Source organism: Hoplias malabaricus, chromosome 3 (assembly GCF_029633855.1).
Source record: "Hoplias malabaricus isolate fHopMal1 chromosome 3, fHopMal1.hap1, whole genome shotgun sequence".
Lineage (NCBI taxonomy): Eukaryota > Metazoa > Chordata > Actinopteri > Characiformes > Erythrinidae > Hoplias > Hoplias malabaricus.
The window spans coordinates 8,809,647-8,824,894 of NC_089802.1; the positions used below are offsets into that span (position 1 = coordinate 8,809,647).

The 15,248-nt window shown below is 41.6% G+C and overlaps 1 protein-coding gene across 1 annotated transcript; it reads left to right on the forward strand.

Moving 5' to 3' along the window:
* Window positions 1–3,033: 3,033 nt before the first annotated feature.
* Window positions 3,034–12,407, forward strand: sncgb (synuclein, gamma b (breast cancer-specific protein 1)). The gene is made up of 5 exons (XM_066665066.1): window positions 3,034–3,554; window positions 6,873–6,914; window positions 7,018–7,145; window positions 9,588–9,632; window positions 11,145–12,407. Exons 1-5 carry the CDS (start codon window positions 3,434–3,436, stop codon window positions 11,151–11,153), a joined length of 345 nt encoding a protein of 114 aa, XP_066521163.1. The 5' UTR covers window positions 3,034–3,433; the 3' UTR covers window positions 11,154–12,407.
* Window positions 12,408–15,248: the final 2,841 nt, after the last annotated feature.

Genomic DNA, 15,248 nt, shown 5'->3' on the forward strand with positions numbered 1-15,248 from the left:
CAGAACTGGTAGACGTTAGCCATGACCTGGGTCTGGTTTCATGAGGGTCCTCAGTAATAACTGACTGTGCTCACACACACAGAAAGACCTTGTTCTCGGTGCTGACCCCGTTTCTGTCCCCCAGACCTCTTCATCGATGTACCAGGCCTCAGCTGTTCTTTCTCAGGCTGGAGAGAAAACATCAACATCCCACCAACGAAGAGGTGGTGTCTGAGCCTGAAGTGTTTGAGTAGTGAGTTGCTCAGGGAGAAGGAGTCTATTGTGTGAGAAAACCCAGGAGAAGCTGACCGCTGTGAGCTGCACGGTGACCTGGTGGTCCTCAGGGCCTCGTGTCAGTCTTTCTGCTTCAATAATGTGCCGAGTCTCAGCTGTGACAACAAACCCCCATGGCGAATCCAGACGCTGAGCCCAGCGTCCAGATACTTTAGCACACTTCAGCTTCCTATACACTGATAGAGCACTTCCTGTCTGTATTAAGTATCTGCCAGCTAAGTGGACACTCGGTTTGGAAAGAAAAGCACACATTTCAGAACAATCACATCATCTCCTGCTGGACAACGATAAACTTATGTTGTTCTTCAAAATCCATGGGATCCATGTTCGGTGAAGTGTTTGAGGGTCAACAGACTGACCCAGACTGTCAAAGGGATACTGATAATATGTGAAACAAAGATCTGCCTTGGCCATGTGATCGGATTTTCTCATTAAACTTTACTTCTGATGTTTAAAACAGTGAATTCAGAAAACAGTGCTATTTGTTTGGCCAGAAGGTTGTGATTGGACCGAAGTGTGCGTGTGTTAGGGTCTGTTTCTGTAGACAATATTGTCACCAGAATTTGAGGCTTAATTTCCACCATGAGTACAGCAGCTTCGAAAGATTATGATCTGCCGTTACATAACATGCGCTGGTTTAGATGTGCAGCTTCAGAGAGAGCAGGCAGTGTGCTGAGCCTTAACTCCACCCCTATCCACACACGCACACACAGCCATTATCAGAGGCACAGAAGGTGTCTGTGTCATCTCTATGAAATTCTGTCTGCCACTGTAGAAATTTGTTTTGCTTTCTGCAGGTGTGTGTGTTTGTGTATGACATAGGGCTCTCTCTTCCTGCTGGTTAGAATATGGTTTGGTGAGTAATCCTGCACATCTGGTCTCTGGGAAACATAACAGTAACTGTTCAGTTCATTTCAGTAGTTATCCCTAAAAGGAAAGTTTGTTTTGCAACCAGCTGAAATACATCTTCAGTTCAAGCTGCATATTCAGTTCAGTGAAGTTCAAAGCTAATGTTATAAACTATTACAAGCCGGAATTCCAAATAGATTTGTTTTGTTTTTGTTTCATGTGGCTAAAGAACAGCTTAATATGGACAGAGAGGGATTATATTTACTTTCAAAATTACAGACTGCAAGCCATTGTTTTAGTGTGAGGTGAAATGGTAGGGCCACCACAATCAAACTGTGCTCGGACAAAACCAGACTCGTGTGAAACAATGTGGTGTCAATTGACATGAAAATATCTAAATATTTAATATTTTTTTCTTGCTTTGGTGCTTCCTGCTCATGGTACACGGAAAAGACAGCTGCTCCCTAACACTTATGTGTCAGATGGAAGTGCAGGTCGAAGAATAGACAGTCACCAGGTGGATGCATTGAGCTTTTCTGTCTATTGCTTTTTAGAGTCTCAATCTATGGCCTGAAGGAAGTAACACTAAAGTAAGGACCTGGCCTTTGGGTTAACAAGAAATACATCTATTAGTATAGTTTGTTTACCACTGCTTATTCCATCCATCCATCCATTATCTGTAAGTGCTTATCCAATTCAGGGTCACGGTGGGTCCAGAGCCTACTTGGAATCATTGGGCGCAAGGCGGGAATACACCCTGGAGGGGGCGCCAGTCCTTCACAGGGCAACACAGACACACATCTGGTAACTTTTTTTGAGTCGCCAATCCACCTGTGTTTTTGAACTGTGGGAGGAAACCGGAGCACCCGGAGGAAACCCATGCGGACACGGGGAGAACACACCAACTCCTCACAGACAGTCACAGGAGCGGGAATCGAACCCACAACCTCCAGGTCCCTGGAGCTGTGTGACTGTGACACTACCTGCTGCCCAAAATAAGGAAATCTGAGTTTACAGCATGTACATAGTATACATGGCTCTTAAAATTGTAAACAGCAAACCAAGCCACCAAAACCTAAAAGATAAAATGTTTCAATGAAAAGAAACTTCACAATCCTCCAGAAACCTCCACTGCTTCAGCTTCTGTCAAAACCATCAACCCACCAGCGCTGAACCAATCAACTCTGACCGAGGCGCTGACCTTTTTTTTTTCTGTCGTTCTCTACCAGAAATGTGCACACAGACTGGAAAAGGATTCTTGCTGTGTAGTCATATCCTCTCCTGAGCCAGAGAGGGAGTGATTCAGCTTTTTTAAGGTGGCTTTGTTTTTCGAGTCACCATCCTTTAAGACATGGAGGCGTTTGATTCTCCTCCAGTTTCTGGAACGGTTGAATTCAGGGACTTTGCTTTATCTCGAGATTTACTCAGTGGTCTTGGCATTCAGGGCTTTGTAGAAATGTAAAAAGCCCTTATAAGGGTTTGATGAAGCCATAGTTTCATCATGTAAAGCCTAGAGCTTACTGTGTCGCTTTGGTGGGGAATATTTTACAGTTACCTTTACATTACATTATAATTATTGCTTCTTTACAGTTCAGTAAGCACAGATGCAACATTGTTTTATCGCTCCCTGAATCATAGTTGTTTTTATTTAGTTTGTTTGTTTATTATGTTGTTGATTTCTTTATTTGTGACATCACCAAAGAACAAAAAATGAGTTTAAAACCTGTAATTTAGCTCTGTGCATTAAATCTTATCAGCCTGTGTGACAGTGCTGTTTGTGTGTGTGTGTGTGTGTGTGAGAGAGAGAGAGAGAGAGAGAGAGAGAGAGAGAGAGAGACTGAGAAGAGGTGGGGGGGCGGGTGAGTGGGTGGGGGGTTCTGCAGCAGCACGACTTAAATGCGCTGCAGCATCCAGCAGGTTCTGTCTCACTGCTGCAGCTGCTTGTCACTCACGCTCTCTCTCTCTCTCTCCCTCACTCATAGTCTCTCTCATCCTTGCATGCCCGATCCCACTGCTCTCTTCGTCTAAGGTGCGTGTTTCTAAGAGTCGTGTTTCTGTATGAGCACAGGATTGCTGCCTAATCCTCCTCTCTATCTCATCCCCCCTCGCTGAGACTCCATTTACACAAATACACACACACGTACACACACGCACTCTCTTTCTCTCTCTCTCTCTCTCTCTCTCTCACACACACACTCTCTCTCACACACGCACACACATCCGTACACCGATATTCACACAGAGAGCCAGCCAGATTCCACGCCATCAGGCCTGACCAGTGTCCTGCATCACTCCGAGCACAGCGTCCAGGATGGATGTACTAATGAAGGGATTCTCCATGGCCAAGGAGGGAGTGGTGGCTGCTGCTGAGAAGACCAAGGCAGGGGTGGAAGAGGCAGCTATGAAGACCAAGGAGGGGGTCCTCTATGTGGGTGAGTGATTTAAAAAAAAAGGAGTGGATGGGGTCTGCAATGGGACCGTTAAAAACATCCCATCGCAGAACAGTGCTGTGTGATGTAGACAGCAGCTGTAATCGCTCATTATGTAAAAGAAACAGCCTACAGAGACTGAGATTGATGGCTCTGTGTTATATGTGTCTGTGTGTGTCTGAGTGTGTGTGTGGGTGTGGGGACGTAGAGGGGTCTCTCAGGGGTTCCCAGTCAGTGACACTGACAAAGCAGATTTGTATACAGTATTTTGGTATAGGGAAGGGAGCTGGTTAAAAAATGTAGTGAAGATGGGTGCTGCAGAGACAGTTCAGGGGTGTGGTACACAGAGAGGGATGGAGAGATGGAGGGAAGGATGGAGAGAGAGATGCAGAGTGAGATGGAGGGAGGTGAAATGATAGCATGAGCAATGATACCTTTATAGTGCGCAGGTAGCAGAGCATTGCTCCTTGCCACATTGGGCATGGCATTTAACGACCCTAAGAGCAAGGTTACTTGTTTGTTTCGCATCACTGCTCAGAATGGCGGAAAAGACTGGGCAAGGGCACGGAAGAAATGCACCAAAGCATGCGTAGCAATGGATCGCACCTGTCCAAAACGGCATCGATTTAAAACAGCATGCAGATATAATAGTAAAAGTGTATAAATAAATGGAACACACATGAAAACCCCTCACACGCTCCAGTGATAATCAGTTGTGTTAGATGTGATGGAACAGGAGCAGATAAAACCTATTCGCAGAGTGTGTGATTTAACTACAGAATATTAAATGCACATTATAAATGTCTTTTTTCCCCTGTTCTTCGGTGCAGTGAGGCTGGGGGGCGGTGGGTAGGTTGACAAGTATGGATCAGCTGAGCACTGCAGCAATCATGGCTCTCTGCACCCACCCCACCACCACCACCAACTCTCACACACACACTCACACACACACAATACCACCACCACGTGTCAGTGCTGTTGCGGCAGGATTTGCTTTGCTTGTGCGAGATGACGAACTTCCCCCACCCCTTTCTCCACCACTGAGAGGCAGAGAGAGGCAGAGAGAGAGAGAGAGAGGTAAAGAGGGTTTGGATGAGAGTTGCAGTATTGTGTGTTATGTCACAACCCTGTGGCCACGGACACACACTCATCAGTGCAACAGAGAGACAAAGACGAGAAAATCTAACAAAAATGGAGCAAAGGAGACAGGACAGTGATCGATGAATGTAGGAATTGATAAGTCCCCATCACAGCGAACACCAACCCCCCACAACAACCTACAGCAGGATTCACATCACTACACACTGAGAAATATTGATTCACTGCATGTGTCCATTACTTACACATGAATAAAATATAATCACTGAGCCTTATATAGATTAATGAATTACGTCTCTTTAATTCTGGCCGTTTATATTCGTCCATTCCTCATGAATTATTCATGCAGTATAAAAAGGCAGCTGCTGTTCTCAAATGATGTCATAAAATTAAAGAAAATTTACATGAACGCAGTTCTGTTTTCAGTTCACTCATCTTTAGCGTATGACAAAGCAACGTAGCATTATGTAACAGTGTGGTTTATTCATGTGGAGATAATAATCCTGTTTGAATCAGGGTAATGCAGTGGCTCACTTTGCTTCAGTGTAGCGTTAAATGTATGATGTAAGATTCCTCATCTATAACCATGCCGTGATGAGCTGAACTAATCCAATCAAACCTGCTCACCATCCTGCATCACCTCTGACATCTAAGCGCTGCAGCGGAACACTGTTCCACACTCTTTCCCACACTGCACCACTCCTCACACCAAGGTCATCCCTTTAAAGGTTGTACCCATGTGTGTTTCTGCTCTTACACTGGTGGAGTGCTATCAGGGGGCTTCAGAGTGCTTCCATATGGGCCACTGGGCAACAGAGCATGCAGCCATTACACTCTTTGGCTGTTGCAAAAGCAGGATACAAACTCACTGTTTTAATCTGCTTCACTGGAGTGTAGCTAATGATGCTAGTTGTGGTGTAGTACTGATTATTTTATACATATCAGTATATCGGAAATTAAATGAGCTAGTGGCCGACAATTGACTATGTATGTATGGATGTATGTATATATAAACACAGCAAATATAGTAAGTCTTTATATATGTAGCTATGAAGGCTAATCAAGTTAGTGTTAAGACGCTTCAGATTTACTGCTCCGCAGACAGTAGCCTGCTTCAGTAGGAAGACGCTGATGAGCGGGGTGATATGACGTCATAGCCGCTGGCACGCGCCACTGGAAATGGCACAGAGTTTCATTATTAAGCAGCTGTGCACTGCACCAGGAGCCATTTGATCCTCAGACATATGGAAAGCATATGGAAAATAACTAGCTTACATACTGCAGTCCTATACAGGTCAGTGAGGTGCCAGACCCTAGACAAGTGTGCTGCAGTCATAAAGGAAGCAGGAATAGAAAGTACAAAAGGTGGGGACAAGCAGACGCTAGTCACGCAGCCACTCAGCCACTCAGCCAGGCCCAGTCACGTGGATGTCGCCTACGAGAGAGAGAGAGAGAGAGATTCTCCAGCACCCTAGCCAGACCTAGCAAAGGACAAAATACACAAATAGGACATGAAATGCTCCTTAACATGCAATTCTCAATAAAGCTTATTGCTAAGGAGGAAAGAGAAGAAAGTGTTTCCTGAAACACAATCTTTCAGGGTCACATGCAACACCACTGTGAGACAGATTACTGCGCGATAACCTAATCTTACTAGATCTGGATTTGGTGGTATATCCTCTCTTTCGGCATTTTCCCATCTTTACATTTCATTGCATCCTTCTCTCATCTCACTCTCGTTCACCCTCTCCTCTCCTCACTCCCTCCTTCTCATGCGCCCAACTGGTGGTTATATAACTACCATTTAATCAGCAGGGAAGCATCTACATCCTGATTCATGGACAGTGAGGAAAAGAGCAGCTCGTCAGTGCTAATAAAAGCCCAGTTGATTTCAGACTCTTCATAGATTTGACTTCAGTGGAAATGCATCTAAATATAGAAATCAAACGCCCCGTGCTGTGTGCTGTGTCAGCTCCATGATGAATGCTGTTGTTTGTTGGTGATTGCCCTAAGATTAGATTACTGTCTGTCCCACCACAACACTGCAGCAGAGTAATCTGACACAATCAGAACATGGCTTCCATTATAGGCTTCTGTTAAAATTCTTTTCAAGGGTCAGTTTTATTTCACCAGAGATAGTACGAGGCTATTACCGAGGCATTACAATTTCACCCAAGGTTTCACAGAATCAGTGATTGAGGCTGTATTTCTTTGATGTTTCAGGAAATAAGACAAAGGAGGGAGTCGTATCAGGTGTCAACACAGGTAAGAAAAAATATACTGCCAAAATGTGATGAGGTTTTGGTTGGAGGTGGTGTAAGAAAATGAATCACCCTCATTTTATCCACTGGCCCTTTGTCTTGTCCAGTTGCCAACAGGACCACAGAACAGGCGAACATTGTTGGTGACGCGGCAGCGGCGAGTGCTAATGACCTGGGTCAGAAGACAGTGGAGGGAGTGGAGAACGTGGCTGCATCAACCGGGATGGTTAATCCGGTGAGTGCTTACACGACCCCTTAATGCTTAAAGTCGTATTATTCAGTTATGCATCGTAAAAATATTATTCAGTTATTCAGACACTGCTATGAATGACAAGGGAAAAAAAGATCATATTTAAGAGCATTTTACTGGTACATTCCTTATGAACATTTATTAGAGCAATGTTAAATAAATAAGTAAATAAATAAATAAAAATAATAGTATTAAAAAAACACACAGTGTAGGAGAGAAACAGTGCAGGTTAAGAGCTTAACTAAGATTCTTTTTCCAATCACCACCAGTAGATGTCAGTCTTTCATGTAATGCCTTCTACTGTGGGCCTTGTTGTTGTGTCTACCTCAAATAGAGCTTGTTTCCATTCTATTTTTAGATGTGGTTCTCACCCTTCCTTTCATGTCCTGTCCTGTCCGGTCTTGTCCTGTTCTTAATTGGTTTCCCTGAATTCCCATTCTAAATTATTTGTCTGATTACCCAGCCAAATCAATGAGAAAATCTAAACGTGTGCCCTACAGATCCTAATTTAATCCCCTTTGGAGGCTCATTTTGCCTGCCAGGAATTTAAGATCACTTTGAAATTCATTGTTAACTGTAGAGGAAAGTGAGTAGTTACACTAAAGTATGGCTATTGTCATCTGTGTGTTGTTGTTAGCCATTTTAGCATATTTGCTTGCTAACCTGTTTTTCCATCACTGACTCTTCTGTGTGTGTCTAACCTGTTCTATCTGTCTTTCCACGACGATACAACTCCGCTGCTAACAGGACGAGCCTGTATATGAGGTGTGCTTATTGGAAGGGTTTGGTTGGGGTGGCATGCAGAGCATGTAGAATGCTGCCATGCAGCTAATAAAATTACCTGACCATTATTCATAGCAGGGTGTTGTATGCAAACTCAGAGAACGTGTCAGAGCTAATCTTAAGCAGTTCTGTTTCATGGGTTCACTATTATGATATTTGCATAATGGTTCCATATGGTTAATTTATTAAGCTGTCACTGATAGGTAAAAGCATCATGTAATTTTGGCTTATGCATGTGTAAAGCAACTAGTGCTGTAGTATCTCCATTTCTACACACTTAACCTTTAGTTACTTGCAGTGCTTGCTGTTCTAACTCATGCTTACCATTTTATCAAAAACATTATTTAAGAGATATGGAACTCTTCAGATTCTCAGGGCATCTTTGAGGACAAAGTTTCATAAACAAATAGTATGATTTGTGTTGTGCCACTGTTGTGTTGTGCTTTCCACACAAAAATAAATACATATCCTAGTATAAATTATCTTCTCCTCCAGAGTTTTAATGATCTAGGTTCACTGTGGGTTTTTAAATTTTTCCCTGAATAGCAATAGATTTGTCCTCATATATTAGGGTGACCAGATCTGAGAAGGGGGGGGGGGGGGGGGGGGTTGTATGCTTAGCTGAACCTATGTGTGCTTTTAGGTCCTTTACACCTTTATTTGCTACACAACTCATGGGAATTTCTTTTTTAATTCATCCGAGAACTTGAATTTACGTTTCGGCATAGCTGCTCGAGATGAGGGTAGGTACATGAGCTTTGCCTGACGTAAACAAGGACTACTGACGTGCAGACTGACCAATTAAATGTTTACAGAGAAGGTTATAGACCAAAAACTGTACCTCTACAGTCAGACCGTCCAATCAGAAGATATTAGGCAACTTCACCACGCCCCTTTCTCACTCAAGCGAACCAATCGGAGTAGGGGAGGGCGGGACTAGTTTGTGAACGAAACGTTTCTAGAAGTTCTACGTAAGTTGTAGAAAAACAAAATGCCGGACGCTTGTGAAATTTTTTAAGTCTAAAAAAAGAGTACATGTCCGAGTAAAAGAGGACGTCTGGTCACCCTACCATATATTAGTGTCAGGCAATAGTGCATGGGGGAACATGGCTCTTTGTTTATTGGGTTTTTTTCTCATTATATTTAATACTGATTATTTAACCTGTGCATGTCTGCACTGCTAGATCATAAATGGATCATAAATGAATTATAAATGGTTGCTGTATTGCTGTTCATTACTGTAACCTCCAAACTGACATAGTTAACCTTCACTAAAGTCTTCCTCTCAGTCATGTTTTTACTCTCAGTATTAGAATGAACAGGGGCATGCATTTGACACTGTTTTTATACCCACCACCCTCCCTCCCCCCACCGTGCCTTACAGTGACTCAGCAGAACTACTTATCCAACTGCACTGCGGAGTGAGAGGAGAGAGAAGAAAGAAAGACAATGACAATACAAGAGGATATTTGGATTTCCACCTTACGACCACCATAATTTATCCACTACATTAGTCATTACGCTACTGCTTCAGTGCACTGCAAGTTCAGCTGTAACCCAGTCCGGTTGTTCCTGTAGAACTGAGGAACAGCAAGCTCCTGCCTTCTTACTGGAGCTCATGTGTTTTTATCTGTGTGTCCCCAGGGTGACTTCTCCCACGGAGGCATGGAGGGTGGTGATGGAGGGCAGGTAAGGGCAAAAATCTGAGTGTGCATCTTGAATAATTTTTAATGGATTAACACTAAAAATAGCTACATATATTTATGAAAATGTTATTTATTATCTTTACATTTTTTTTCCTATGAGGTGTAATGATAATAAATATGTGCTAAAGAATCTAAACGCACTGTAACCCCAAACTGAACCAGTTTACGATCCATAGAGCTGGCCCCACATCTGGGGACATAAATTATTAAAATTTGAATAATTTAATACAGAAGAGCTGACACAATCAGGGCATTTGGTTTCTGCATAATAAGAGTTTTACTTGAAGAAGAATCTTCACGGAAATGATTTGTTTTTCCTGTCAGTGTTCAGTTGAGAAAGAACATCTAAGTGGTTCCTCCACCTTAACTGCAAGGCATGTTTTCATGAGGCTCATAAAACCTATTGTACTGGAAGTACTGAAATATTATACAATGTGTATTGTGCAAATTCAAACTACACACCTTTTTTTTTCTCTCTACTTGAAGAATAACTACATACTATATTGTATGTGTCAAAACAACGTGGGCAGGGCCCTCTCGAGCAGCGCAGTGGTGCAGACCGCAGGATTGATCATTGGTGTTTTGCCTTAAACATCTGAGACTAGGATTCCCAGGGAGTACAGTTGGCTTTGCTCTCCTGGGTGGGAATGAAAGCCCCCTATCCCCTTGGCTAGTGTGGGCATTCTCCTCTGAGGTGTTAAGTTGTTCAGTGGAGTTGCATCAGCAGCTCAAAAAGAAGCAATGACTGGGCACGCCTCAAGTTTCTCAAAGGAGCACATGCTCGACTTCAACCTCCTGAGGCTAGTTACACTCTGTGGCACCAATAATATCTGGGCAGAAATTACAGCAAAATTCAAATGAATAAAAAAATGGTCATTGTTGGGGACTTTGTTCATGTAAACATCATTAAAGGTTAGGACTGTCCTTTACATTTATTTACAACCATTTATTGGTCATTAGGACCTTGATGATAGGACACACTTTATATGCGTAGAGTATATTCAGTCCACACAAGAACACGATTTAATTACCTGGTAATCAAACTGATTAAGATTCCCCTGAGGCCCTGAGGTTTGTGTGATGCGTGGCAGTGAGTTGGTGGTGTATTCCATAATTGGTGCTTTTCCACTGCATGGAACCTACATGACTCAGCATGGCTCGGCACGGCTCTTTTGCTTTTCCACCAGCCAAATCTGGTGCCTGATCCCTGGAACCTGATAGGTTTTCGGTCCCAGCTCGCTCCGGGTTCCAACCATGACGAGTTGGTAGTAAATGGTGCTTTAAGCGTGCCGAGCCGTGTAGAGCTGGAAAAGCACCAGGCTCTAGTGCAAAAAAGATATAAACCTCAGACCTCAAATATGCCTTAGCTGATGAGCCGAGGCAGGAATTGTGTAAAATCTTTTACTAAACACTGTCAGGAAACTGTATCTTTAATATTACAAAGTTCCTGTTGTGGGTTCATAATGAAAACAGCTTTTCCGTGTCTTTAAAACAGGGATATTAGGCTGGAGTCTGGAGCATCTCTCCATCCTCAGACTGTCCCCCCCCTCAGCTCCTGTCAACACACGCCACTCTTCAGACGTTTTTTTTTTTTCTTTTTATGTGACAATATGGAACAACCAAAACGGAAACAGACTTTCCCTGGCCTTCATGCCCGTGTCGTTTGCTTTGTGTGTAGCGCTTGGTTTTCCCCACTGCTCCAGTGTTGTTGTCATCATGCTGCCGTCCTAGTGTTGTCACCCCAGCCAGTTCACTAAACACACACACGCACACACACATGCACACACACACACACTACTTTAAGACTGAGTATAGAAGGAAAATGGCAGATAGTAAGCAACGGATGAAGGATGTTTGTCTGTATTTCATTCCATAACGACAAGTGGCAATTAACATTAGGCCACAACCTCATTTTAAACTCTTTTGTCTTTAATGTTATGGCATATGCAGTAATGAGGTGTGTGTACCCTCAGATACATTACATTCCTTTAGCCTACAACGAGAGACTGAACTAGATTTAGTGTGTGCACTTAATCCCTAATAGACTTAGAGTAAGACATTCTGTAAGTTTGTATGTGTTCTCACTATCTGAGATCATTCTGTAGTCTTCGGTACATATCTACTCAGTCTTACAGGCTTGTACTAGTTTTTTGCTTGTCCTTGTACTGTTGTGAAGAGGCAAATATTGAGCAGCTCAAGGTAATTTATTCAAAAGGAGCAATACCTACATTCATGTTGTCTACTTCTTACTGGAGCAATGTTGAAGTGGGAAGAATGATGTGTCAAAGAGGAGCAAAAAGAAAAAAAAATCAGAACATATCTCACTCATTGTTTTATTTATTTTTTTGTTGTTGTTGCACTGCATGTCGTGTGTTTGGTGTGCCAGCATATCAGAGATTTATAATGCCTGCAAAATGAAGCAATAGCCCTGCCATTGCATCGAGTCTGGCAATGGTTTGTTCTGTAGCAAACTGCAGAGGAGTTTCCAGCACTGTGTTTTATCATGAGAATGTGAAGTCGATATTTGCCAATAAGAAGAATGTCTCAACTCTTACTGACTTGTTAATTGGTCTCACACTTCAGCAGAAAGCCCCTCTTCAGCCCCTCACTCAGCAGTGTCCAAGCCCACCCTCAAATCTAGAGCCATCGGGAACTGAATACTGCATGTTGCCTTATTAGCACTCCGATATACTCTTTTTCTCTCTCTCTCTCTCTCTCTCTCTCTCTCTCTCTCTCTCTCTCTTTCTCTCTCTCTCTTTCTCTCTCTCTCTCTCTCTCTCTCTCTCTCTCTCCCTCTTTCAAACACACACACACACACACATACACACCCACTTCTGAGAGTCATAAAAACAATAAACAGAAATTCAGATGTTTTCCCGACACACTCATTGTCTAAGATACACACGTACAGGCAAATATATATGTACATACATACACACACACACACACACACACACTACGCAGATGTATCCCCAAACCGATTAAGTTGGCATCAATGCAGAAAAGCTGGTTTTATAAACAGTGAAAATGAAATAAATTTTTGTTGAAATCTACTCAGATCTGTTCTCTTTTAATTCTTGGGTTTCCGTTCAAATCTGCAGCTTGTACACAACAGAAAATAAGCCTTCATTCATTCACTGTCTGTAACTGCTTTTCCAGTTCAGGGTTGCTGTGGGGTCGGAGCCTACCCAGAATCATTGTGCACCAGGCGGGATCACAACCTGGAGGGGGCGCCAGTCCTTCGTAGGGCAGCAAACTAACTGGACATCCCCCAATACAAAACAAATAGGAAAGCAGGCGCCTACACCTGAGGTCTAGATATGGTGTCTCGTGAATACATTAAGTGTTACGCTGGAGCAACAGGTAGTGTCTCAGTCACACAGCTCCAGGGACCTGGAGGTTGTGGGTTCGAGTCCCACTCCAGATGACTGACTGACTGTGAGGAGTTTGGTGTGTTCTCCCCATTTCCGCGATGGTTTCCTCCCACAGTCAACAAACACACATTGGTAGGTGGATAGGCGACTCAAAAAAAAAGTGTCCCTAGGTGTGAATGTGTGAGTGTGTGTCGCCCTGTAAAGGACTGGCATATTCACTATTATTGTGGATATCAAGGAGCATAGTGTGTGTTTAGAGCAGTTTCTTTTATTATCATGTGGTAAAATATACTTACACTTAAGAAGTGCTTATTAATGCTACAGTAAAAGTACAGTAATGGAGTTGTATACTAAACCTGGTCATTGTTAATGCATTCACCCAGACACCCAGATATAATCATACAGTGCACATATTACAAATGAGTTCATTTAATAGCAATAACTACCGTAAATATAAATATTTTTAACCTGTTTAAATTCTAGGGTCATCATGCCATATAAAGACACAATGTGTTACTATTAAATAAGCAATGGTTAATTCCTTGTTAATAATTTATTTACTGCTTGCTAAAAGCTAATTAACAGATAAGAACTGTAAAATAAAGTTGTTTTTTTACTGGAAGAAATTTAATTTTAAGATTTGACTGTTTTAGTGCAAATTAAATTTAAAATCATAATAAAATAACAGGACTTTTGGTCTAGAAACGGATGAACAAATTTCCAGCTGTGTGTTCGCTGATGATAATGTTTATATCCAAATTCAAAGGAAGGTTTATGCTTTGTTTGGATGAAATTACTTTGGTAGAATTTTCTGTAATATTTAAAAAATAATGATATTCACGGTCATTCATGATGTAAAAATATATTTCAGAGAAAAATAATTAAGTGACTGTTATGACATTTATTTTTTATTCTGTTTAGGGTTGTGTTTGGGTCCAGAGCGTCAAACAGGACACACCCTAAACCAGGTTTTGCCAAAATAATAAAAGCTAACAGTCAGGAAACTTTAACAACAAATGTAAAATATAAAAATAATAATAGTATTAATAATAAGACATATTTATTTTATTAACCAAGAATACAAAGCTTTTCTGGAAATTGCAATAAAATCTAGAATCTGTCATTTGTTATTTTTCTTAATAAAAATACAAAGAGAAGATGCATGGGCCTTATGTATTCAGGTGTTAAGGCTATATTTACATTGGTACATTTTGCATTTATTAAACAAAGAAAGTAGGCAAAGTTTTTGGTAAATGTACAAAATGCAAAATTAATTAAAAATGTAATAATAAAGTAAAAAATGACCAGTGATAAAATAATAATAATATTAATCCCTAAGATATCAATTACGTGTTTGTCTCAGCGATGATAAAATATGCTTATGCAAGAAGTATGAGAAGAAATGTCAAGGAGAGTAGAAGTAAGACAGAAGGAAAAATAAAGAGAAAGAAAAAAGAAAAGAAAAGAAGCTACACTAAAATCTTTGTGTGTGTTTGTGTGTGTGCGCGCGCACGTGTGTGTGTGTGTGTGTGTACTAGAGAGTGAAAGTTTGAAATGGGTGTGTTTTCCTCTTGCTGTTGGGGGTGAGAATGAGAGACTGCTAAACTCTCCTGTTCGTATATAAACTGTGCCACTCGCTGCTGTCGACACAAACACTGAATAAACCCTTTTCCAGCTTTCAGCCAGACAGACAGAGCTCACAAACATGAGCTTCTTAAAGGGAGGCTTAGACGGACAGGTAGACAAGGTTGTCGATCAGGCAGGTAAGTCTATAAACCTATATTTTATAGTATATTGTTTATTTTTGATAAAATAATAATTACTTGTATTTTTCAAAATAATTAGATGGACATTATTTCATTTTACACGTATATTTTATGTCCATATTCTATTTTTACTATAAAGTAACAAGCCAAAACATTTATTTTGGTCTGATTTGAAGAATCAGACTGCAGTAATAAACAGTTTTAATATATTTATTGCTGATTATTTTAATGTGTGAATGTTATTTTTTATGAAGCAACTGCTGTCAAAGGGTCAGTGAACTCAATGCTGAAAGGAGCTGGAGGAGGAGGAGGAGAAGGAGCAAAAACGAAAAGTCAGGGAGGAGGTAATTAAAGAAAAATTCCAGCTTACAGGTTAACTGACATTGCAGAAACAGAGTCAGTTATAATCAGGTTTTTGTTTGGCAGTAACTGTACATTTATTCAGGAAAAGCTCATTGA

Coding starts and splice junctions, on each gene's coding strand:
- sncgb (XM_066665066.1), top strand. CDS start 3,434: ATGGATGTACTAATGAAGGGATTCTCCATGGCCAAGGAGGGAGTGGTG. Junction 6,915..7,017: donor CGTATCAGGTGTCAACACAG/GTAAGAAAAAAT, acceptor TGTCTTGTCCAG/TTGCCAACAGGACCACAGAA. Junction 7,146..9,587: donor CAACCGGGATGGTTAATCCG/GTGAGTGCTTAC, acceptor GTGTGTCCCCAG/GGTGACTTCTCCCACGGAGG.